Consider the following 27,709-nt stretch of genomic DNA (forward strand, 5'->3'; position numbering starts at 1 on the left):
GGCAGGTATTTTACTGGTGGGGGGTGTTGTCTAGAAGTCGCCCTGTTGTAGTCATTCACTTCCTTGTAGTACTGTGGTCATACTGTGGACACAATGGAGAAGTACCTTGGGGCTGCTGTCTTGTTTGTGATCTTTCTTGGACACTGTTCATGTAAGTTAAACTATTACGTCTTTTCGACATCAGTCGAGGTATAAACATTCGTTATGTGTTACTACATGTTATACTAAAATGACAGGCTTATGTTGTCCAGTATTGTATAACTGACAGGTAACCACACACACTAAGAGAATAGCATTAGGGAGAGAGTTCCCCCTTGGCGGACTCCAATAAGACAGTGAAACTGTTCCGAGTAAGTACCATTTGATCACACACATGAATGAATACCATCGTACATGCTAATATTTTCAATAATTCGAATTAATTTGCAATCAATACCTTGCGCTAGTAACGTTTTCCATAAACAAACATTGGCAAAAGCTCCCTGAAAATCAATAAAAAAAACAATACGGTTTTATCTTTCTCTTTTTAAGCAGATCAATAATAGCGTACAGGCTAAAACTATGGAGTAGCCATGTCTAAATTCTGCTTGTGATTCTGATAAAATAGTATTACTTTATTGGTTTAACACTTTATTGAGAAGTGAGGTAAATAATTTATCAAGGCAACTTATAATACTTAAATTTACAGGGTCATCTGTACTTCCTTTATCTTTGTAGAAGGGCGAATAATACCATTTAACCAATGCTAGGGAAAAAATCCACGAGTCAAATATTAGATTAAATAGTTTAACATACAAAGGTAAAATAGCTGGGACAGAAGATTTAATATATTCATTAATAATGTTGCCCTTATTATTTCTTAATATTCGTATGGTACATAATATTTCATGTTCACTAAAGTCATTGTTCAGAATATCAGTACTGTCGTTTATGTCAATATTTGTGTTAAGATCAAAGGGATCATTGGGGATAAGAAGGTATGCGCAATATGTTAGAAGTGAAGTACTTTAGGACTGACTGACTGACTGTGTTTGGTTTTACGCCGCTTTTAGCAATATTCCAGCAACATCACGGCGGGGGACACCAGAAATGGGCTTCACACATTGTACCCATGTGGGGATTCGAACCCGGGTCTTCGGCGTGACGAGCCAACGCTTTAACCACTAGGCTACCCCACCGCCCCAGTACTTTAGGAAATCAATGATACGCATCGTGATGGTGATGGTGATGGTGATGGTGAGGTGATGGTGAGGTGATGGTGATGGTGAGGTGATGGTGATGTTGAGGCGATGGTGATGTTGATGTTGAGGTGATGGTGATGGTGTTGTTGAGGTGATGGTGATGTTGATGTTGATGGTGATGGTGATGTTGATGTTGATGTGATGGTGATGGTGATGGTGATGGTGATGGTGATGGTGATGGTGATGGTGATGGTGATGGTGAGGTGATGGTGATGGTGATGGGTGATCAACGCATCGTCTTTATTTCCTCCAGTGTTGAAGATTGATATAATAACACCGAATAACATATGTTTCCAATGTTGAAATATTGCGTTCATTCTCAACTGAGGACTTGTTCCAAAATAACAAAAATGTTCTATGGGATTTTCTGGAACTGGACTCCCTGGTGGGTCAAGATGGAGTTGCTACCGGCTTTTGACGCAAGAAATCACCAACGGTATGTTCACGATGTTGCCCAGCATCGTCGTTCATGAAGACTATTGTTTAAAGAACTAACTGGTTGTCGTATTAAACAAGGTTTTTTAAAAAGTGACACGACTACCATGGGTGGCGTCGACAAAAGTTTTGTACATTTCCATCGTACGAATCCAGTTAGTCGCGGTCTTGTTTGTGATCCTTCTTGGACACTGTTCATGTAAGTTAAGATTGTATGTGTTTTTGAGATCTGTCGAGGTATTAACATTCGCTATGTATAACAGCATGTTACAGTATAATACCGGGGTTATCTTGTTCAGTCTTACATACCTGACAGGTAACCAAACACACTCAGTAACAACAAGCCAAGTGTAGATACGGCCAATACCTGACAGGTAACCAAACACACTCAGTAACAACAAGCCAAGTGTAGATACGGCTAATACCTGCAGGACAGGTTTTACTGTTTGTGTTGGGCTAAGTTCACAACAGCTGTCTACGAATGTGTCAATAAAGTGAAACTCTTTTCTTCAGTGATCCCCATGTCACGACGACCTTGTAAATGAGTGTAGTTACTCGGCAATATTATACCAGCATGTGCCAACAAACACGGGCGGATTCGTGGCGAACGGGTGTCTCTACTGAGTGTTGTAAACGACTTTGTCAGAACACGATTACGCGTTCGGTTTTAAATTAAATTTAGAACCGTCAACACTTTTCTACCGTGACAATTTTTTGAACATTTTCAGTTGGAACCCTTTTCTTGGTTACGCGTGAATACCTTATGCGGCCTCGCATTCCAAACTCAGTTGACATCGCCCCAAACTGGGTGATTTGTGGTAAAGCCTTCAATAACTAACATTGTATAAATCCGCCGTAGACCCTTTACCCAACCGAATAATGACCTTGACCTATTTTCGGAAGTAATTGTGTAGAGTGACGACACTTACTGGGTGTGGAAAGATGCGGGAGGAGAGCTTCTGACAATTTGTGCAAGGTTAACCTGGTTGTATGACTGACTGCAAACATTAAGAGTTGAGGCTCTTTTGCTGTTATGAGGTGTCCATGTTGAATGAATTTACTGCTGAACCTTGTGCCCTGTCAACTTAACGATTTTACGCGCCTCACAAGAGTCACTGCGGTGGCTCTAACTCACTCATGTGTGTACCTTGTGCTCAAGTTCGATTCTATGGGAACTATTTTCTACATTTTGGAAAGTGTGCGATATCCTAGTGGCGTCAAAGTGTACACAATTGTATTGGATTCGCTGACACGAGGCTTGATATTTCCGATAGGATTGAATAGCGCATAAGGGTGTACCACTGGCATAAACACGGTAAGGTAATTAATCATACTTTAAAAGACTACTTTAGATCAAACAGTGTAATGGATCAGAGGGGTCGTGATTACAAAATCAGTGATATGCTAAATCAGTTTTTTAACAATATTATATATTTTAGAAAAATATGATGGGCTAAACAGAACGGTAGTAAGTAAATTTTACAGCTTCGGTAATAGTGTTATACTACCGCTAAATTTGAAACAGTACATATTTCTCATAGATATATCATTTTTATTGAATTCATAGCCGACTGTCTATATTTATGTGGACAGAAGGTTTCCTTCGGCGTTCGATGTTAATCGATTACGTTGACGATAACCAGCAGCCATAACTGCCCGCAACATTCTACTGTGATACATTTTACACAAAACTAGTACATGCACCATGTGACCTCAAACTCCTAAATCCACAAATAGTTCAAGCGGGATCAGGATAAAGACTGACATAGTGTAACCGGGGCTTGTCATTAGACAAATATCAGGTCAATAGTGGCTGGGCAAGTTTATACACTGAAAGCCATTATAAATGCAATTTGACATTCATACTTTCTTTACTCACACTAATGTCAACATATATAAACCTAACTGACAGATATGTTTTAAGTGAACATCTGTGAATAATTTCATCTGACAATGTCCAGTCAACAACAACATCAGTGACGCAACAACGACATCACACTAAGGAGGGGTCACTTGCAGTCAATATCGTCTGTGTCCACCGTGCGCTGCAAGACATGCTCGCAGTCTTTTGGGCATTGAAAGACACACATTTCTCAGGAGCAGCTGTTGGATGGTCTGCAGCCTCTGATGGTCTGTTGTCTGATCATGACACCACCCCCTCCAAAACGATCATGTTCAAGGACACAGTTTGGCGCAAGTCTTTCTCCTTTACGTCGATAAATCTGTTGACGTCTATCTGCAAAGGATAAGTTAAACCTGAATTCATCTGAATAAATGACATCTGTTCTGTTGCCAAGATTGGCCAAATTTGCTGCCCATCTCTGCCTGGCAAGTCTGTGGCGATGCAATAAGGTTGGACCACGGAACGGGTGACGACACCGGATGTTGAAAGCAGCAAGGCGTCCTTGCACCTTTTGGGCGCTGAAATGACGTTGACTTGTCCCAGTTGTCCTCCTTGCCTAATCATCAGTTGTTCGGAACCGATTGCGCAAGTGCAAAACTCGGCTATTGCGGTTTTGTCGAACTGTTATCACAGGTGGTGCACCAGGTCGCGGACGATCAGCAACACTTCCGGTAGCCGGAAAACGTTGTCTGAGTCGACTTGCAGTGGATGGATGCACATTAAAGTGCCTGGCAATCATCACATCTGAAGCACCTTGGCTGACCATACCGATAACCTGATTCCTTTCGTCTTGTGTCAAGTGTGGCATTTTCTCAAAGTGATTGAGTTCCACAATTCCTTGTGCTTTTACAGGGCATGGGTGCAGGTTATGCATGTGCACAGCGTGTTTCATGAATGTGGTTGTGTTTACGAGAAATGTCAAAGGTTCAGTTTTAAGTATCAAAGTTCATGTGAGAGGAACGCTCCGGGACTCGAACTCGAAATGGGCCAGAATAACAGCCCTTTATCCCTACATCCTCTGTATCGCAGGAAAAAATCTTCAATACAACTTTTGTCAGTTTCAGGACAACAAATACCAATTGCGTTTTTAATGGCTTTCAGTATAGGAAGGCGTGTTTGTTAATCATACTTCAAGAAGAATTTTAACGATGGTTACATTGCAGTGATATGCACTCCACCTAAGGAAGAGTATACTAGAATCGAAATGACAATGAGTACAGCGGATTGATTTATTGCTTGTCTAAATGTCCTGCAATATTGAAGAGATTTGAAGGCATCCAATGATGCAACTGCACAGCATTTGTGAATTAACAAATGAAGGAGAGTGGCATCAAAATACATAAATTGTAAACAATTAACATTCCTAACACCTTAGTCTATCAAAATATAGTTAGACTGCAAGTCTATAGTAAATGCAAACTCTGTATCATCCACAACAGAATACAAACAGCTACTGAACTGATACAAGCGTTAACGCCTTTGTTGTATATAAACTGGCTTGCACGTGTATTCCCTTGTCACTGGCTTCATCAAGTAATTCCTTGTCATCACATTGTACTGTACAATAAACCGTTTTTTGTTATTTACTCTCTCTCTCCATTTCTTTCTCTCTCTCTGATATAAGTTTAATACTGGCGATGAATGCATTATGTATGGTGATTATTTAAATGAACAGAACTATATCACAAAGGCAAGATTGGACTGAAAATGTGTAAAAAGTAAATTTCTGAAGAAACTTCCTTTTCTTCCAGTCACCTCTGCATTTATATTCTTAAAACCTGATTCCTCCATCGTCTTTTGTACTGGAAAAGCTCCAAACAAATCCGTACACGAAAGTTATGTAACATATGTTATATTTGGGGTTACACTTTCTTTGTCAAGTACATATTCTAGTACATTTGTTGGGTTGAGTCCCATTCGGGATTCGAACCCACACAGACAGAATCAGGCACTTAATCGCCAGCACACAAAGTCAGACATCTAACCCGCTCACCTACCGCGGCTTCCACAAATATGGAAGTCGGACAACTGGTAGTTTAGACAACGGAAAGATATGTTGCCGAATCCAGCATATTTGCTACCAAATACCCATCTCCATAATACTGTCAACGAGTGAGTGAGTGTGGGTGAGTTTAGTTTACGCTACACTCGGCAATATTCCAGCTACATGTCGGCGGTCTGTAAATAATCGAGTCTGGACCAGACAATCAAGTGATAAACAGCATAATCATCGATCTATGCAAATCAGCTAGCCTGACCACCCGATCCCCTCAGTTGCCTCTTACGACAAGTAGTCTCATAATCAAAGAAAACTATTTGAGACAGTGGAATGTTGGTACTAAAACATTAGCAGGGCTTGCTTGAAATTTTACAGTCATCTCAGAGTTCAGTTTTGTCCAACATTATCATTTTTCAACGTTGTACACAACTATCCGACATTACAACCAATGACAAAACTTCAACACATCATGCAGTACCTCTAGACATGTCGCTACATCCCAGCCACGTGAACCTTGTCCAGTTACTGACACAAGAGTAACAGTTGTACAACATACAGACATTCTTGGAGCCTACGAACAATATCTAGTATGGAAGTTTTGTGTAAAATGGGATGCGGTTTAGTGTCCCAAACACAAAATCATGTTTCTGATTAGTTTGACATTGATTCTCCTTTAGACAGTTCATTTAGCTGACAGTACAGTTGACTCCCAAGTTGAAATTACACTTCTTCTTGTGTTGTCAGTTTGATATAATATAATTGCTCATATGACCAAATTGCACACAAGAACCAAGAGGTGTGGGAAAATGACAGCTCCTGACTATTTCTGATACAATACTTCTATTACAGACAGCTGTCCTGATGGTACATACGGCTACCACTGTCACTGTCTATCTCTGATGTAATACTTCTATTACAGACAGCTGTCCTGATGGTACATACGGCTACCACTGTCACTGTCTATCTCTGATGTAATACTTCTGTTACAGGCAGCTGTCTTCATGGTACATACGGCTACCAATGTCACTGTCTATCTCTGATGTAATACTTCTGTGAGAGACAGCTGTCCTGATGGTACATACGGCTACCAGTGTCACTGTCTATCTCTGATGTAATACTTCTGTTACAGGCAGCTGTCTTCATGGTGCATACGGCTACCAGTGTCACTGTCTATCTCTGATGTAATACTTCTGTTACAGGCAGCTGTCCTGGCGGTACATACGGCTACCAGTGTCACTGTCTATCTCTGATGTAATACTTCTGTTACAGACAGCTGTCCTGATGGTACATACGGCTACCAGTGTCACTGTCTATCTCTGATGTAATACTTCTGTTACAGACAGCTGTCCTAATGGTGCATACGGCTACCAGTGTCACTGTCTATCTCTGATGTAATACTTCTGTTACAGACAGCTGTCCTAATGGTGCATACGGCTACCAGTGTCACTGTCTATCTCTGATGTAATACTTCTGTTACAGACAGCTGTCCTAATGGTGCATACGGCTACCAGTGTCACTGTCTATCTCTGATGTAATACTTCTGTTACAGACAGCTGTCCTAATGGTACATACGGCTACCAGTGTCACTGTATATGTCTGATGTAATGCTTCTGTTACAGATAGCTGTCTTCATGGTACATACGGCTACCAGGGACACTGTCTATCTCTAATGTAATATTTCTGTTACAGGCAGCTGTCCTGAGTGTACATACGGCTACCAGTGTCACTGTATATCTCTGATGTAATACGTCTGTTACAGGCAGCTGTCTGGATGGTACAAACGGCTACCACTGTTACTGTCTATCTCTGATGTAATACTTCTGTTACAGGCAGCTGTCCTGATGGTACATACGGCTACCAGTGTCACTGTCTATCTCTGATGTAATACTTCTGTTACAGGGATCTGTCTTGATGGTACATACGGCTACCAGTGTCACTGTCTATCTCTGATGTAATACTTCTGTTACAGGGATCTGTCTTGATGGTACATACAGCTACCAGTGTCACTGTCTATCTCTGATGTAATACTTCTATTACAGACAGCTGTCCTGATGGTACATACGGCTACCAGTGTCACTGTCTATATCTGATGTAATACTTCTATTACAGACAGCTGTCCTGATGGTACATATGGCTACCAGTGTCACTGTCTATCTCTGATGTAATACTTCTGCTACAGATAGCTGTCCTGATGGTACATACGGCTACAAGGGACACTGTCTATCTCTAATGTAATATTTCTGTTACAGGCAGCTGTCCTGAGTGTACATACGGCTACCAGTGTCACTTTCTATCTCTGATGTAATAATTCTGTTACAGGCAGCTGTCCTGGTGGTACATACGGCTACCAGTGTCACTGACTATGTCTGATGTAATAATTCTGTTACAGGCAGCTGTCCTGATGGTACATACGGCTACCTGTGTCACTGTCTATCTCTGATGTAATACTTCTGTTACAGACAGCTGTCCTGATGGTACATACGGCTACCAGTGTCACTGTCTATCTCTGATGTAATACTTCTGTTACAGGCAGCTGTCCTGATGGTACAAACGGCTACCAGTGTCACTGTCTATCTCTGATGTAATACTTCTATTACAGACAGCTGTCCTGATGGTACATATGGCAACCAGTGTCACTGTCTATCTCTGATGTAATACGTCTGTTACAGGCAGCTGTCCTGATGGTACAAACGGCTACCACTGTTACTGTCTATCTCTGATGTAATACTTCTATTACAGACATCTGTCTTGATGGTACATACGGCTACCAGTGTAACTCTCTATCTCTGATGTAATACTTCTGTTACAGACAGCTGTCCTGATGGTACATACGGCTACCAGTGTCACTGTCTATCTGTGATGTAATAATTCTGTTACAGGCAGCTGTCCTGAGTGTACATACGGCTACCAGTGTCACTGTCTATCTTTGATGTAATACTTCTGTTACAGACAGCTGTCCTGATGGTACATACGGCTACCAGTGTCACTGTCTATCTCTGATGTAATACTTCTGTTACAGGCAGCTGTCCTGATGGTACATACGGCTACCAGTGTCACTGTCTATCTCTGATGTAATACTTCTGTTACAGGGATCTGTCTTGATGGTACATACGGCTACCAGTGTCACTGTCTATCTCTGATGTAATACTTCTGTTACAGGGAGCTGTCTTGATGGTACATACAGCTACCAGTGTCACTGTCTATCTCTGATGTAATACTTCTATTACAGACAGCTGTCCTGATGGCACATACGGCTACAAGTGTCACTGTCTATCTCTGATGTAATACTTCTGCTACAGACAGCTGTCCTGAGTGTACATACGGCTACCAGTGTCACTGTCTATCTCTGATGTAATGCTTCTGTTACAGACAGCTGTTTTGATGGTACATACGGCTACCAGTGTCACTGTCTATCTCTGATGTAATTCTTCTGTTACAGGCAACTGTCCTGGTGGTACATACGGGTACAACTGTGGTTACACATGTAACTGTGACCAGGACAAGTGTAATCCTACTTCCGGCTGCAGTCCGCCAAACTGTTCCCCAGGGTGGTCTGGTCCGACATGTCAGAAACGTATGTAACTACACTACCACACAACTACTGACACGGTAACATAATTAAAGCTTAGTTTATGTTTGACTCTGGGGTCACACATTTCTCTTCTTTTAACTTATAGAGGTTATATACTCTGTTTTGTCCTAAGGGGTCACATCCATTAAGAATCACCCTGATTAAAGGAAACACTTGTGTCATCACTGCTATGTTTTCCTGTCTTCTGAGTCACGCTCCTGGAATCTTGTGGTTTGACGAGGTTTTTTTTGTTGGAATAGACGTATGAATATGGTTATAGATTGTCTCTTTTTACGACCTATATGCCTTCAGTCAATCGGATTGTAAACGAATTCACATCGTGTACGGCTCTAGGGACCATGGGTGAAGGGGCTTTAGACGTGTGTTCATTCTGTACCAAGAGGAGTTAATACATACCAGGTTGAAGTTGTGTCAACAATTGGGACAGACCGTTAATTGTACAAATAAGTGTAGTTGAACTACGTACATTAATCATTGAATGTTGTTGACTTATGAGGTATGAATAGGACACAATCTCCCCATACTTCATTGATTTGTGGTTTATTATTGATGTAAGTTGGTTAAGGGATGGTAGCTATACATGATGTCCGCCAATGTGAACTATGTATAATTCCGCAGCGAAAAATTATGTCTTATGGTTTTACACACCGAACATAAATATACTGAAAGGCGAACGAAACGTCGTAATATTGGAAATGACATCTAATTACAAATGGAGTATTTTTTACAAATATACACCAGAAGTCAAGTTTGAGGAAAACATGAATCGTGGTCGTATAGCCTGTATTGCCCAATAAAGTATTGTTTGAGATTGAGGTTTGAAATGTTTTTGTTTGTGGAAAGGGAAGAGTTCGCACAAACACAACATTGAAATCGAGATGCACGCGTGTCATGCACGCATTCAGGTATAGATTGTCGGCTTGAATGGCAGTTGTTCACTTGTTTTCTGAACACAGCAGCTAACCTCAATCAACCTCAATCTCAAACAATACTCTAATGGGAAAACAGGCTATACGACCACGATTCATGTTTTCCTCAAACTTGACTTCCGGTGTATATTTTCCAAAATATAGGTTCAAATAATCCATTGATACTTAAATGTCATTTCTAATATCACGACGTTTCTTTTGCCTTTCAGTATACTTTGTTTATTGAAAATGTTGGACGTAAAATAAGCTTTGTTTAACAAAAGTCCAATACAAAATGGCCAGTGTGGCACGTAATGGAACTGAAAGTACAAACACTCATTTGTACCATGAAAACATAGAGTCCTGCAATCGGAACACGTTTACCTTCTGTGTAAGCATTATAATAAGTAGGTAGCATAAAAAGTATACTCAGCTTGGTACTGAGTGGAACGATAGGTCATGTTATTGAGATGTCTTGATGTTGTGCTGAAAACCTTGGATCCAAACAAGATGAATATACTGGAAGACAATCGTCCTGGATGCATTTTCCAGATAACCTTGCGAGGGTGAAACCTACATCATCCAGTGGAGAAGGTCTTTACCCATCATCCCAAGCCACTGACGGAAACACTGCTGCAAACAGTTACGCTTTCTGTATAGAGACAAAGGGCAGCAACCCCAACTGGTGGCGAGTGGATCTCAATGACACAGTGTTGATACGTGACGTCACCATCTACTTCAGAACTGACTGTAAGTATAGTATCATGACTGATTGTCATTAGTTACACTGTCTGTGTAGAGACAAAGGGCAGCAATCCCAACTGGTGGCGAGTGGATCCCAATGACACAGTGTTGATACGTGACGTCACCATCTACTTCAGAACTGACCGTAAGTATAGTATCAATACTAATTGTCATTAGTTACACTGTCTGTATAGAGACAAAGGGCAGCAACCCCAACTGGTGGCGAGTGGATCTCAATGACACAGTGTTGATACGTGACGTCACCATCTACTTCAGAACTGACTGTAAGTATAGTATCATGACTGATTGTCATTAGTTACACTGTCTGTGTAGAGACAAAGGGCAGCAATCCCAACTGGTGGCGAGTGGATCCCAATGACACAGTGTTGATGCATGACGTCACCATTTACTTCAGAACTGACTGTAAGTATTACGTTTTTGGTAATATGGCGGCCAACACATTAAGTAGCTAGTAAGATAGTAGCTAGGTTATGACCCATTCTCATCAGCTACTGATTTTGAGAATCTGACTTACATGAAGCCACAGGTTTTTGATCGTAGTTGGACTTCTCCGGGATCCTAATGTTTCCTTTTCCCGGTGAAGATCCCCATGGTTCCTTGCATGCTGATCTACCTTCAGATGCTGGCGATCTATAGCCCGTGTTTTATATTGTATTGTCTTATTTAACTACACTGTTTTAGTTTTACATGCTAGTTTTATGTTCATATCTGTGATACTCTAGTTTTTTTTCTGCCCATCGTCGACAAGTTTAACTCTTCATAATGTTATCATTTTTGTATTATATAAATTGTTTTCGTCACGATATGGCTGAGATATTGCCGATGTGACGTTAAATATTAACTCACTCACTCGATCCCGGTGAAGAATCACTCACTAATGTCATATAATGAGAAACGTTTTCCAGTTATCAAGTAAATTGTCAAGCACATTCAATGTAAACTTTTGTTTAGATCTACGTTATGTTGTGATAACATGCCTCGAACTCGGGTCAAGGCATCAGTATACGGCATCGTGGTGTTTGGAATCGATGAAAAGACCGCAAAGTAATGCCATGTTGGCAATCACCCTAAAACAACGTATTGCCTTAAAACATGTATAATTAGAAACTTGTATAACGTGATTAATTAGCTTTGATGGACTTTAAGTAACCAATCACAATTAAGTGTTTACTCGAGTCATGATCGAATCAGTAATACATGCAGATATACACAGATCAGACCATTTCTCATATGAAAGAAAGTTTAAATTGGGCATGATTGATGTGAAATATACTTTGGATGCTATGCCTCAAACTCGAGTCGCATCTAGGTACCAGTATAGTGATGGAATCGATCAAAAGATTGGCAGTTATGTCATTTTCGATAGCATTCTTACGTTATGATTGCAACGGGTTGCCCCTTCTAATTTCATTTCTACTTTTCATGTCGACATGCAAATAGAAACTATCACGTGACCCAGAAAATTTGAAAACAACAAATAACGTAGAACTGATACACAGTTAACAGAAACTAACTAGTTTTTCAGTTCAATAACAGAAACTAACTAGGTTTTCAGTTCAATAACTGCAAAGTTATTACAATGGGAGCATTTTTTTACACACGTACTAGGGGGGCCAGCAATTTTTTACATAAAAAATATGTTTAAAATTATGCTTAGAAATTGTGGGAAGGGGAGGTGGGTCATTGATTTTGTACATGACATGCAGGGGGTTGGGGGTGGGGTGTGTGTGTGTGTGGGGGTGTCACTTATTTTGTACATAAATTTTAGGGGGGGTCATTGACATTGTACATGCTTCTCCACAAAAATCATCATCACCCCCCCTGGCCATAAATTATGAACGGTCCCTAATAGCAATGAGTGAGTGAGTCACTTCTTCAGCCATATCGTGACTAAATCAAGTTATAGATTTATAATGATTAAAAGCAAATCTGACACACTTGTCAACGAAGGACAGTAAAACAACTAGATTATCACAGATATCAATTTAGAAACTAGTAATTAATTCTAAAACGGTTTAACTACAGAGGACGATACAATATAAAAACGGGCTGTAGATCGCCCACAACTGAAGGTAGATCACCATACTAGGGACCATGGGGACTGATAGTAACGTTGCTACCTGCATTTACCATAGTAGGATTTACACCATCCCTTCAGCCGCTGGAGCTAGTAGGAACTTTCACCCATAATTTAAACTTACACAAATACTACGTTTAAAAGTCTGGTAAGTATAAATTTACTTGGAAAGTTTGGGGACTTACATACACTCACAGGAGGACAATAATTTTGCGCTACTTCATCCGCCTGTGAGGATACAGCCACTAGCATTCTAAGTTGCTGATTAAAACTACCAATAATACAATATATAATACAAAACATATCAATCAAAATGTATCAATTTGTTCTTTTGAAAATTCACTAAAAAATTGAAAATTAACATTAAAAGGATCCTTCACAGATTTGGCATTGAAATATTTATCCCTTGTGATGGAAAAACATCAATACAGTCAAGCATGACATGTTTGACCGTGATCCTCTCATCACAAGGGATGCAAAAACGAGGATCCTCACCTTCTAATAAATATTAGTGCGTATATCTAGTATGGCCAATGCGAAATCGTTACATAGTGATCTCATCAAATCTGGTAATATCAATGACATCAGTGATGATAATATGCAGATAGCAGCAACACTTCCCAAACAGCTTTGATGTCCAGAATGTGTATTCGATCTTCACACAGCTGGTGGTCCTCGTGACTTTGAAAGGCATCTGCTTGTCCACTTATACCTGCTATAAAAATAGGGAACAGTGCAATTTGAGGTGATAATATTTAGGTACAAAGTTGTATTCTTGTATGTGGATTTAGAACATGATTATTCAGGAATTTCGTGTATACGCCAATTTCGTGTAAACGTTATTCATGATGTGTATTTGAACAAGGTCGAGTAACATTCGAAATGTTCAGTCATGCATGTCATTGTGTTGGTGAATAATGTTCTGATATTGTTTTAAACACATTAAACGATGGTGTTAGCGTGCGGAAAATGTCATGTCAGGGGCTGCTACGTGGAATTGTCATTTCAGAAGTTGTAAATGTTAGGAGTTAGAAGACAGAACATTGTGGCATGAGTAGAGCTACAGGTGGTAGATAGGGAGAGTGGACAAACGATTTGTAATCAGACACGATTGACGGACTCACATTACTGCTAGACGTAGTAATGCTAATGACTAATGCTACCCGACTAATGCTAACCGACTAATGCAAATCTCATTCAGATGTCCCTGATATACTGTTAAACTATGTATCACCTTAAATATACAAAATATCCATAACTTCCATTGAATATCCCCTTCTTTGTTTAATGGTATAGTGTAACCATCTCCAGAAAGTTCAATACAGTTTATGGATCAAGTTTAAAGCTGTTCAAGAACCTTCCAGGTCACACTTGACGCCAGACCCATCCAAATGAAATAACTTTAAAACCACTGCTGATATCAGGTAGTAATACATTTGTGACAACTAATTAGTGTTAAACTCAATGTTCTGAACTTCTACTGAATCTGAAACAAACCCGCAGTTGAACAATGACATAACAATACGCAAATGTATAGACTAATCCACTTCAGACAATAAATACATATTTCAGCTATCAACTTGAAACAATGACTAACCAGGTCACAGAACGTGGAAGCGTAAAATATATAAGAATGGATTCAGGTCTGCCATGCATCCAATGAAAGCATACACAGATAGATAGATAGATATTCTTTGTTTCCTCCAGTGAATGAAGATACAATGTGATATGATATATTTACATGCAGATCAGAAACAGGGGAATACAGATAGTTACAAACAATTTACAAAGAAATGTTTCCAGTTGTTAACAGTTATACATACATTGGTCATGCACTCAAGCCATACATTATCATCAAGGGATAGACAATATTCCGTTGGAAGTCCTCCCAGTAAGAAACATAGAATCAATTCTTCACCATTGTTCCAAAGGCTAGAAAACGTATTTACATCTACTATGTCAATAATTGATTCGATAAGATCTCTCTGACGGCTTGTCAGCTGGCAGTACATAAAAGCATGTTTGACAATATCGTAGGCAAATGTGCCATATATACACTTGATTGGATACGCAGAGTACTATTTTACACCAAGTTTGCAATACAGTGAAATAGATCAGGCCGTAGGATCGACATTTACCATAGTCTATGTATATTCTGGTCTCGCACTGAATAGTATCTATGTTGATTTTCCCTTGACGTTAACTCTTTAGATGTATGGATAGTTTAGCTTCATGGATTGTTTTCGCAACATGGACATTCCTTTGTGCTTTATTAGGAAAGCTGGCAGACACAATGTATGTATTTACATAATCTGTCAGGTCGTATTTATATGTTAATAGTAACATATGGTAGTAAGGGAATTTTGTACTTTTAGCTTCTCTTTCATAACATGAGTCAAGTAAGAATTGACTAAGTTTAAAGTTTAAGACATTCTTGAATACAAAGTTTAAATTACCTCTACATAATTTGCCAAGGAACGTAAGACAACGTTTTTTTCTATGTATGCTTGGACTGATAGTAAATTTAAACAATCTCGTGCGACAACTGTTGAAGAACATTTAGAGAGCCCCTGGATGTTTTTACAGAAGAAAGATTATGCTCTTTCAAGTATTTCATACTCTTTAGATGTTAGTTTACACCATAATTCACAAGCAAACAGGGCATATGGTGACATAACTCTGTTCCAGACACACAGTTTATCACATGATTTTTGAGTACGCACTAAAGTTGAAGATGCAGTGGTTATGTACAAGCCAGCATACACAACAAGATGCAGTGGTTATGTACAAGCCAGCATACACAACAAGATGCAGTGGTTATGTACAAGCCAGCATACACAACAAGATGCAGTGGTTATGTACAAGCCAGCATACACAACAAGATGCAGTGGTTATGAACAAGCCAGCATACACAACAAGATGCAGTGGTTATGAACAAGCCAGCATACACAACAAGATGCAGTGGTTATGTACAAGCCAGCATACACAACAAGATGAAGTGGTTATGTACAAGTACAAGCCAGCATACACAACAAGATGCAGTGGTTATGTACAAGCCAGCATACACAACAAGATGCAGTGGTTATGTACAAGCCAGCATACACAACAAGATGCAGTGGTTATGTACAAGCCAGCATACACAACAACAAGATGCAGTGGTTATGTACAAGCCAGCATACACAACAAGATGCAGTGGTTATGTACAAGCCAGCATACACAACAAGATGCAGTGGTTATGTACAAGCCAGCATACACAACAAGATGCAGTGGTTATGTACAAGCCAGCATACACAACAAAGATGCAGTGGTTATGTGTACAAGCCAGCAAGATGCAGTGGTTATACACAACAAGATGCAGTGGTTAGCCAGCATACACAACAAGAGCATACACAACAAGATGCAGTGGTTATGTACAAGCCAGCATACACAACAAGATGCAGTGGTTATGTACACAAGCCAGCATACACAACAAACAAGATGAAGTGGTTATGTACAAGCCAGCATACACAACAAGATGCAGTGGTTATGAACAAGCCAGCATACACAACAAGATGCAGTGGTTACAACAAAGCATGCGGTGGTTATGTACAAGCCAGCATACACAAGCCAGCAGTGGTTGTGCACAAGCCAGCAACAACAAGATGCAGTGGTTATGTACAAGCCAGCATACACAACAAGACAAGCCAGCATACACAACAAGATGCAGTGGTTATGTACAAGCCAGCATACACAACAAGATGCAGTGGTTATGTACAAGCCAGCATACACAACAAGATGCAGTGGTACAAGCCAGCATACACAACAAGATGCAGTGGTTATGTACAAGCCAGCATACACAACAAGATGGAGTGGTTATGTACAAGCCAGCATACACAACAAGATGCAGTGGTTATGTACAATGTACCAACAAGATACACATGTACAAGCCAGATGCAACAAGATGCAGTGGTTATGCACAAGCCAGCATACACAACAAGATGCAGTGGTTATGTACAAGCCAGCATACACAACAAGATGCAGTGGTTGCATGTGTACAAGCCAGCATACACAACAAGATGCAGTGTTATGTTATGAACAGCATACACAACAAGCCAGCATACACAACAAGATGCAGTGGTTATGTACAAGCCAGCATACACAACAAGATGAAGTGGTGTACAATGCATACACAACAACAACAAGCCAGCATACACAACAAGATGCATGTACAAGCCAGCATACACAACAAGATATGAACAAGCCAGCATACACAACAAAGATGCAGTGGTTATGTACAAGCCAGCATACACAACAAGATGCAGTGGTTATGTACAAGCCAGCATACACAACAAGATGCAGTGGTTATGTACAAGCCAGCATACACAACAAGATGCAGTGGTTATGTACAAGCCAGCATACACAACAAGATGCAGTGGTTATGAACAAGCCAGCATACACAACAAGATGCAGTGGTTATGTACAAGCCAGCATACACAACAATGCAGTGGATGCAGTGGTTATGAACAATGCCAGCATACACAACAAGATGCAGTGGTTATGAACAAGCCAGCATACACAACAAGATGCAGTGGTTGTGTACAAGCCAGCATACATAACAAGATGCAGTGGTTATGTACAAGCCAGCATACACAACAACATCTTTTTGAGTTACAATGTTCTCCCCAATGTAAAATGATGGACATGTATGTATTTGGGTATTACCAAACAATAAGAATACACTTTTGTCGGCATGATATTTAAGATGCCATTTACAAGAGTACTCAAAACACACATTTAGTGCACACTGTAGGCCATCTATGGCTCCACTTACAATAATTTTGTCATCTGCTAATAAGATACCTGGCACATTACCCTATGGAAGACTTAAACCGTGTTGTAATGATTCTAGTGCGCATAATAGGTCATTAATATACAATGAAAATAACCAAGCTGACAAAACACAGCCTTGACCAACACCTTGTTTTACAGGAAATGGAGAAGATGCAACTCCCCCTATTGTAACACAAGACTGCATTGAAGTATATTTAATACGTAAGATACGCCACAGTTTACTATTTATACCAAAGTGATGGAGTTTATAAAATAATCCATTGAGCCATATTCTATCCCAAGCTATACTTTCTAACAGTGTTAATGCAGCTGTTTCAGCGCCAGCACCTTTACGGAATCCAAATTGATACTTGTGCGGGAAAGGTTTACTGTGACAACACCAATTTTCTATTCTTTCTAAGATGACTCTTTCGAATAATTTGCTGAAAATAGGAGTTTAAGTTATTCCCCGGTAATTTGAAGGATCGCATGTGCTTTTACCTTTCCCTTTGTGAATGGGGGTATGGTAGCAACATTATAACCACAAGGTAGATATTCATAATGAACAATAGCATTGTAAAGTGCTACTAGGTGATTAACGACAGATCTACCGGCGATCAGGTCCAGGTGATGTGCCGTTCTTAAGTCGCCGAATAGTGCATAACTGTTCATCAAACGTAAAAGGACACTGAAGCAGTGTAAAAGCATCATCACAGTCAGCATGAGTATTCTCAAGTTGAGATACAAAGTTATTTACATAATCAGTAAAATCTGAATCAAAATTAACATGTGTACATGGTAGAGATAGGTCTCTGAAATATTAGCAAATAGGTCACATATACCTTCCTGAGTATTACAAGATGTGTTTTCGTAAGTGAGAACTTGAGTGTATTCTTTTTTACGTTTGTATATTTCGATAGCTTTAAAGTACTCGTGCATACCTAGTTCGGAAGCCTCATAAATTCCTTTGAATTTAAGATCATCCTCATGTTTCTTTGATTGACGATGTCGTTTTCGGAAAATACGTTTGGCTTCTTGATATGCAATGTAGTAACTATTCTCTTTATCATGGATTTTACCATTACGGATCCATTCATTACGACAATTTCTCATTGTATTATGTAGATCTTTCAAATTATCTTTTTTCCAATATGGACTCAAGTTTGCCTGGAAGGGATACTTATATTTGCTGCAGAATGGAGAGATTGGGTTACATATGCATTTTGAGCTTCGATATATTCTTCTGGAGACGTATACTTGGAGCATTTTCATTCAACATTTCTAAAATACTTTTCAGCTTCATATCGATACAATGAGAGATCTACTTGATTGGCTTTTCGCCAATTTAGATGTATACCACCAGTATAGCTGTATGTAGGAGTTTCACTACGAAACACCGTGAGGATAGCAAAGTGGTCGGATACAGCATAGCTTATGTTATTGTCAATAGCATAACCCAGTACCCTATTTCTGAGATCACAGTCTATGAAGACGTAGTCAATCAGAATTCTTTGTGTTTTACACTTGTTGGAATAAGTAAAAACATTACTATCACCCAGAGGTATAACAGATACAAGGTTTCGTTCTGTTAGAACCCTATTTAGATACTTAGCTCTACGCTTTGAGTCAACACAGTGTCTTACGTCAGCATTAAAATCGCCAACTAATATTGTCTCTGCTTCTTGAGCGCACTTGTCATATAGATCAAAGGTATTATACAGTTCTTCACAATACCGACAATCAAGCACGTTTGTGGGCGGAAGTCGGGTGCCAATTATAAATGTTGTGGTCCCGTTAATAGTCACCTTTGCACCAAGGATGTTGTCACTCTCTGATACGTAGAGCACAGAGCTGCTTAATGTTTTCCGGATAAACAGAGCAACACCACCTGCTCCTCTCTGTGACGAATGGTCAGTTCTACACTTATAGTATACACTAGAAGAGGCATGTAGATCGAGCAGTGTTGAAGCAAGATATACAATGTTTTGAAGTAATTAATCTTATTTTTTCTCAACTTAAACATGTAATTTTCGTTTTAGCATAACGCATGAACAAACCAGAAAGATTTGATCAACTTGAAGTGTGTTATTACAATAGCAGCATATATTAATTTAGCAGCCTAGGAGTCATATAGTTAAACCTAGAAGAGTTAATATAGTTATCCTGCACTTGGCATATGTTTCTCTCAAAACGGAAATGGTGTCATGAACATGGAAATGTTTTTAATTGTGTTTTTATTGAGAATAAACAAACATATTAAACATCTACTTCATCTTCGTTATGTACAGATACACCCAGAAGAAACGGCATCCAGGTGTACCTCACCAACACCACCACCATACCCAGCGGTCTCCTCTGCTACACTGTGACAGGAAGAGTAGATGGGCCTGACATCAACAACACCACATCTTTCCCCTGTCACGGCAGAGGGCGCTACGTACTTTTGTACACAACTACAGCTAATAATAGGGATACACAACCTATAATGGACTTTTGTGAGGTGGAGGTGAATGGTAAGAAACTCTAATTTCGTACCAAAATACATAACCTTTGATTTTTAATGTGATGTTTCTAGTTATCAAGTATAGATTGAGTATAGAGTTTTTGATGACCAGTTACTGATTCGAAACCAATGGTTAATAGTCGGACTCCCATTTATGGGGATGTAATGAGGGGTCTTGAGGGACATTTATTCAGTGTTGTCACCAGTCTTTAAATGCAAATTTCACAGAGAAGAAGACATCAAGTCACTTATTGGGTATAATAGAATACATTTATAATATATTTATGGGAACAGACCATACACCTTTCACCCGGAAGAAGGAAAAGAGCAATATTAATGTCTGAAATACATCCTTGTATTTGTCAATGGTTAAAACAATGTCAGTAGTATCTTGAGGTGCTCGACAATTGTGACCCAGTTTGTTATTTCTTGCCAGCTTGTGATCCGGGTACCTTTGGTGCTGACTGTGAGAACTACTGCCACTGTAAAGACGGCGTCTGTAACGACATCACGGGGGTTTGTCCTCCAGGTGGATGTCTGGCAGGCTGGAAGGGAACCAACTGCGATGTCGGTGAGTACATAATGAACAACAGAGGAACACGTGTAGACTAAAGGTTGTCATGGAACAAAGGATGGGGAAAAGATGGGGGATGAATGTGTTGACATGTCGTGGGGTAATGGTTGGGCAGAAAGGTAACTAACCAAGCAACAAACGTGATATCCTTTTCGGACAAGATGTTTTGACCAGTTGTACTGGGTGCTAGGGTTGATGGGGTGGGGGTGGTGGTGGTAAGGGTAGGCGTGCGTGGGCATGTGTGTGTGTGTGTGCGTGTGTGTGTGTGTGTGTGTGAGTGGTGAGTGTGTGAGTGTGAGTGTGAGTGTGTGTTTTCAGTTATAAAACAGTCAGCCTGACAATACGTATGTCTCACTTTGTCGAGAACGTTACTTTGCGGAAGTTATACAATCCAAATCAAACTGATCAAGAGCAATTTCCACATATGTTTTTTGTGTATATTAATGATTTGAAGATGTAACGCAAAAAGTAAGTAAAAAATGTAAGTAGCTCTGTAGTATTGCCACAGTGGCCAGAAATGACATGTGCATGTTACTAATACAATTGTGTATTCAGTTATTAAGATAGTTCAGACCAACACAAAACAGATAACACGGCCTGTTTATGTTAATCATTTAGTATTCGTCTAAAAGAATATTGCTGTAAATATCTTAAACAATGTTAAATTATTATATGGCGTCCATTCCGTCCTTCCGTCCAGCAACTTTGTCCGGAGCATATCTCTTAAGGTTTACATGCTATTTTCACCAAACTTATCTTGTACAGAGCATATATCAGAGAAACAAGACATGCTAGGTTCACCAAACTTATCTTGTCCAGAGCATATCACCGAAACCATTCATGCTAGGGTTCGCCAAACTTATCTTGTCCAGAGCATATCACCGAAACCATACATGCTATAATGTTCACCAAACTTATCTTGTCCAGAGCATATCACCGAACCATACATGCTAGGTTCACCAAACTTATCTTGTCCAGAGCATATCACCGAAACCATACATGCTAGGTTCACCAAACTTATCTTGTCCAGAGCATATCACCGAAACCATACATGCTAGGTTCACCAAACTTATCTTGTCCAGAGCATATCACCGAAACCATACATGCTAGGTTCACCAAACGCCACACACATGTTAGTTATTACCCATAGATCCTGTTGGCTGCTGATCCTTGTCACATTATATATATCAACATCAGTCCCATGTCCCACAGTGGGAAGCTGGGGAATGTGAGCTGCTGATCCTTGTCACATTATATATATCAACATCAGTCCCATGTCCCACAGTGGGAAGCGGGGGAATGTGAGCTGCTGATCCTTGTCACATTATATATATCAACATCAGTCCCATGTCCAACAGTGGGAAGCGGGGAACGTGAGCTGCTGATCCTTGACACATTATATATATCAACATCAGCCATGTCCATGTCCCAAAGTGGGAAGCGGGGGAATGTGAGCTGCTGATCCTTGTCACATTATATATATCAACATCAGTCCCATGTCCCACAGTGGGAAGCGGGGAATGTGGGCTGCTGATCCTTGTCACATTATATATATCAACATCAGTCCCATGTCCCACAGTGGGAAGGGGAATGTGAGCTGCTGATCCTTGTCACATTATATTTATCAACATCAGTCCCATGTCCCACAGTGGGAAGCGGGGAAATGTGAGCTGCTGATCCTTGTCACATTATTTATATCAACATCAGTCCCATGTCCCACAGTGGGAAGCGGGGAATGTGAGCTGCTGATCCTTGTCACATTATATATATCAACATCAGTCCCATGTCCCACAGTGGGAAGCGGGGGAATGTGAGCTGCTGATCCTTGTCACATTATATATATCAACATCAGTCCCATGTCCCACAGTGGGAAGCGGGGGAATGTGAGCTGCTGATCCTTGTCACATTATATATATCAACATCAGTCCCATGTCCCACAGTGGGAAGCGGGGAATGTGAGCTGTGCTCACTTCTACACTTGTTTGTTTTGTCACTACCACACGTAGTGGTCTTTTTCTTCAATGTTTCACCTGTTATACTTTAATATTAACTTTCACGATGACTCGTAGAACGTGGACCACCCAATGCCCACTTCTGTTGTGGCAGACGGAAATAATGATAACAAACTGTTTGGTGATTCTTGACAGAATGTGTCGACAATGTCGAGTACGGCCCTGACTGTAGAGGGGCGTGTTCTTCCCGGATGTGCCAGGGAGATGGGAGCACCTGTCCCCGGGACACAGGACGGTGTACAGATGGATGTCAGGCAGGATGGAAGGGGAGGACTGCACTACAGGTAAGAGACATCGGAAAGTGTCATATTTCACTGAATGTATGTCTTTAGAGTTATTGCAGACACCATCTGAATTAGACCCAACATATAGCTGACAACCATATTTTACAGCCTGTGTCCAAGGTGTGGAATACGGGGTCAGGTGTCTCAAAACCTGCAGTACCCGGATGTGCCAGGGAGATGGGAGCACCTGTTCCCGGGATACAGGACGGTGTGATGGAGGATGTCAGGCAGGATGGAGGAGTGGACTGCAGGCAAGGTGAAGTGATATCCATTGTATTTCAAATAGATGGTTTACGTCATCTCATTGTAATAGCCAAAGTATATGTAGCTTGCAATATACCCCGGACATATCCCAACAGACGTAAAATACATGTATGTCTGTGCCTTGTAGTATGACAGTTGTATACTTGAGTGACAGGGGGTTCAGCCCATGCCACATTTGAAGGTTCAGTTCCCGTTACTAAATTTGAACTAATGGCACTGTAGCTAGTATCAGTTGTATATACACAAAATATTGCAACACTTTTTATGCAATGATTATCTATCCGAATATTGCTACAGAATGGGAGGGAGAGGACTGTACATCAGGTATGTCACGATGTCACGTATGTGTAAGTGTAGTGCAGTCATAAAAAATATCTGAAGATCCTATGAGTAAATGATTTATGGAATTTAAAATTACGATAATGACAATGCAATACGTGTATTTGCTGTAACGTGCGATTTTCGTATAAGAAAGAAGCGGTGTCCATTTGTAGTCGTCCGACATTTTAGCTTCCAGGCGTTCAGTAATCAAAATCGCACGGTGTTGGAACCAGGAAAAGGTGTCTACAACGGCAAAATAATTCTGTCAAGGGATAATATATCAGGATCATTTCCTATTTGCGATATGACAAATTTTATGTGTAACAGCATTTATAAGTTGCTATCCATCAACAGTCATTTTGTATTTCCAGCTTCTAAAATGCCACTCAAAGAAGTTATTCCTTTTTAGGCAACTTATATGACACAAACTCAGTTTCCCAAGGCAGTTAAAATTGGTATGAGGTTCCGTCACGTAGACGACAGGAGACATTTCCAGTTATCTGTAACTGAGTCAATTTTATCGTTTTCGTCATCATACGCCATGGACGTACAACAGACACGTTCCAGCTGATAGTTAGACTTCATCCCCAAACAACCTTTACTCGTGGTAAGCGATGGTGACCTAGTGGTCCGATTCCGCGACTTGGTGAACTGTATGTGTCATCGTAGGTACCGGTATAGACCTTTGCATGTAATATCAATCAGCTGATTGTCTGGCTCAGACTCGAGTATTATCGTACACAGATCTATAGCGGGAATATCAAAGTGCACGGCGTCAACTATGCTAGCAAACAAACAACAGACATATATAAAGAACTAGAAGTCAAGAACAAGGAGCCAAGACAACTAACAGTTCTCTCTGGTGTGTTGCCGGTATGTTGTTTCCTTGCTGTGAGCACTGACAGCAATTACAGTGTTTGTCCTGGTGATTATCTTTCAGAGTGTACGCTAAACGTGAATTATGGACCCGGTTGTCATGGTAACTGCAGTGCCCGGAAGTGTAAGGGGAGGTATCGGGCACCCTGTCCCGGGATACTGGGCGGTGTGGTGGAGGATGTCATCCAGGATGGGAGGGAGTGGACTGTATGTTGGGTATGTGACGTTCTCGTACTATGGAGTAGTTCTGTATCAGTTAAAACAACCATGTACTTATTGTCTGTACTGACGATTAACACAAATGCTAAACATTATATTTTGCTGTACATGCTAATACGCTAGCCAGTATTCGCTCAACCTGATAAGACACTGTGAAGCATATCAGAAGTGCATCCCTATCAATATACATTTTCTTGAAGAATGTCAGTCACGGACATTTGGTGTTAACTGTTCCTCCACGTGTGGACATTGTGTGGACGATGAACCTTGTCACCACGTCACTAGAACCTGTCTCAAGGGCTGCAGTCCAGGCTGGGTCAGCGACACCTGTCAACAAGGTTAAATTACGTGGTGTTGAATAACAAGAGGTAAACTCGCTGCAAAACGTTAACGCCAGAGAAAGGTTTGCACGAAGATACCATGGGAGAAAAATCAAGTTCTGTTCACATTAGCAGTGAATAAGACACGATACTGAGATCATATGATTATTAAATATGATATATACAACGTTCTGCAGGCTGTTGCGTTAGTTACCAGTTGGTTCACCTTCTTAGGTGAAAGTTAATATATTAAACAATTGATTGTAGAATGTCAGTCGCGGACGTTTGGTGTCAACTGTTCCTCCACGTGTGGACATTGTGTGGACGATGAACCTTGTCACCCATGTCACTGGAACCTGTCTCAAGGGCTGCAGTCCAGGCTGGGTCAGCAACACCTGTCAACAAGGTTAGCTAAGGAAGAGGGGCTACTTTTATAACGTCTGTGTATTTTAGTACAGTCAGCTGTTCACCACAAACCAGTGCAAAAGTATCCTAACCAGCACCCATCCCTGTAATGGATAAATCATACACCATTCAGTATAATCGTGTAAATATTCAAGGGAAAAAAAATGAGGGTTCACCAATGAGTGATTATAACATGAAATGGTGTCTCCAAGTTTTGTTTGTTGCCTGTACCCAGACGTGTCCGCATTAACAAACTGTGGTCGTCAGAATAATGGAGCAACAGTGATATGAAACCCAAGATTATACGAGAAGACTCGACATAGAAAACTAATTCGGCACTATGGGGAATAAATTAAGATTTATAGATGATAGTGTGATGATATTCTCACCGTCCCTTCTACAACGATGTGAGTAACATTACTGATGGTGTTTTGAGAATGATGATGATTTTGACAATTATTCTGTTCTGGTTTAAGTGGTCAGCAGTTTACCTGGAAACTCAACGGGACGAATATCTCCTTTGGTAGCTGGATTTATTGGAGCCGTTGTGATGTTGGTGTTGTTGGCTGTTGTTGCAGGTGCAGTGTGCTCATGGAGGAAAGGAGACTTCAGGTAATGTTCAGTTGGTAATGTACAAACCGTGATTAGAGAAACGTACAAATGTATGTTGCCAGTTGTTTTTCTATCAAACATATAGAGAATGTATGAATTATAATGACAATGTTCAATATTCACATCTAAATCAGAGCATCATTTGCCAATTCCTGTTACTATTTTCATCATTTTGATATCAGGATGGCAAAGACGTCATCAAAAGAACCTGGCACCCCGCAGACAAGCCCGGCCCCACCTGTAGAAGTCTCAACATATGATGTGCTGCCTGAACATGACTACACCAAGCTGGACACGATCCACACAGAGCATTATGACACATTACAAACTACAGTTGATTACCAGAACAGTGATGTCCGTATCTAGCCGCAAGGATCCACACAGAACATTATGAGGCATTACAGCCTACACTTAGTTATCAGAACGGTGATGTTCGTATCTTGTTTGACAGGATCCACACAGAGCATTATGACACATTACAGCCTACAGTTAGTTACCAGAACAGTGATGTCCGTATCTTGTTTGACAGGATCCACACAGAGCATTATGAGACATTACAGCCTACAGTTGGTTACTAGAACAGTGATGTCCGTATCTTGTTTGACAGGATCCACACAGAGCATTATGAGACATTACAGCCTACAGTTAGTTACCAGAACAGTGATGTCCGTATCTAGCTTGGCGGGATCAACACAGAGCATTATGAGACATTACAGCCTACAGTTAGTTACCAGAACAGTGATGTCCGTATCTAGCTTGGCGGGATCAACACAGAGCATTATGAGACATTACAGCCTACAGTTAGTTACCAGAACAGTGATGTCCGTATCTAGCTTGGCGGGATCAACACAGAGCATTATGAGACATTACAGCCTACAGTTAGTTACCAAAACAGTGATGTCCGTATCTAGCTTGGCGGGATCAACACAGAGCATTATGAGACATTACAGCCTACAGTTAGTTACCAGAACAGTGATGTCCGTATCTAGCTTGGCGGGATCAACACAGAGCATTATGAGACATTACAGCCTACAGTTAGTTACCAGAACAGTGATGTCCGTATCTAGCTTGGCGGGATCAACACAGAGCATTATGAGACATTACAGCCTACAGTTAGTTACCAGAACAGTGGTGTCAGTATCTAGCTTGGCGGGATCAACACAGAGCATTATGATACATTACAGCCTACAGTTAGTTACCAGAACAGTGATGTCCGTATCTAGCTTGGCGGGATCAACACAGAGCATTATGATACATTACAGCCTACAGTTAGTTACCAGAACAGTGATGTCCGTATCTAGCTTGGCGGGATCAACACAGAGCATTATGATACATTACAGCCTACAGTTAGTTACCAGAACAGTGATGTCCGTATCTAGCTTGGCGGGATCAACACAGAGCATTATGAGACATTACAGCCTACAGTTAGTTACCAGAACAGTGATGTCCGTATCTAGCTGGACAGGATCCTCACAGAGCATTATGAGACATTGCTGCCTTCAGTACCCGCGTCCAGCAGGGTACAATTTTGCATTCTTCATACAGCTGAAACCACACACCAGTTTGTACTAAATTCTCCATTTTCAAAAG

At 40.5% G+C, this 27,709-nt stretch overlaps 1 protein-coding gene across 6 annotated transcripts; it reads left to right on the plus strand.

The window, feature by feature from the left end:
* On the plus strand, window positions 1–27,709 carry LOC124277390 (multiple epidermal growth factor-like domains protein 11). Of its 6 annotated transcripts, XM_046713065.1 has the most exons (12): window positions 1–151; window positions 9,018–9,152; window positions 10,631–10,828; window positions 20,018–20,242; window positions 20,669–20,803; window positions 22,954–23,102; window positions 23,211–23,334; window positions 23,665–23,690; window positions 24,983–25,120; window positions 25,370–25,508; window positions 25,984–26,119; window positions 26,302–27,709. In XM_046713065.1, the coding sequence occupies exons 1-12, from the start codon at window positions 94–96 to the stop codon at window positions 26,483–26,485; spliced, it is 1,647 nt and encodes a 548-aa protein (XP_046569021.1). In that variant the 5' UTR covers window positions 1–93; the 3' UTR covers window positions 26,486–27,709. The 6 variants fall into 6 exon arrangements, with proteins under 6 accessions (XP_046569021.1, XP_046569020.1, XP_046569026.1 ...); XM_046713064.1 differs by lacking the exons at window positions 23,665–23,690; window positions 24,983–25,120 and adding an exon at window positions 24,628–24,779 and having other exon boundaries at window positions 23,211–23,358; XM_046713070.1 differs by lacking the exon at window positions 22,954–23,102 and having other exon boundaries at window positions 26,302–26,621.

The sequence above is a fragment of the Haliotis rubra genome, unplaced genomic scaffold (assembly GCF_003918875.1).
Source record: "Haliotis rubra isolate DU_JTF1 unplaced genomic scaffold, ASM391887v1 Scf2207, whole genome shotgun sequence".
In the NCBI taxonomy this organism is placed as follows: domain Eukaryota; kingdom Metazoa; phylum Mollusca; class Gastropoda; order Lepetellida; family Haliotidae; genus Haliotis; species Haliotis rubra.

Bases quoted from the DNA above. Each gene is read 5' to 3' on its own strand.
- LOC124277390 (XM_046713064.1), top strand. From the start codon at position 94: ATGGAGAAGTACCTTGGGGCTGCTGTCTTGTTTGTGATCTTTCTTGGA. The intron at 20,243-20,668 runs GTAAGAAACTCT...ATTTCTTGCCAG, and splicing joins TTGTGAGGTGGAGGTGAATG to CTTGTGATCCGGGTACCTTT. The intron at 23,103-23,210 runs GTAAGAGACATC...CATATTTTACAG, and splicing joins AGGGGAGGACTGCACTACAG to CCTGTGTCCAAGGTGTGGAA.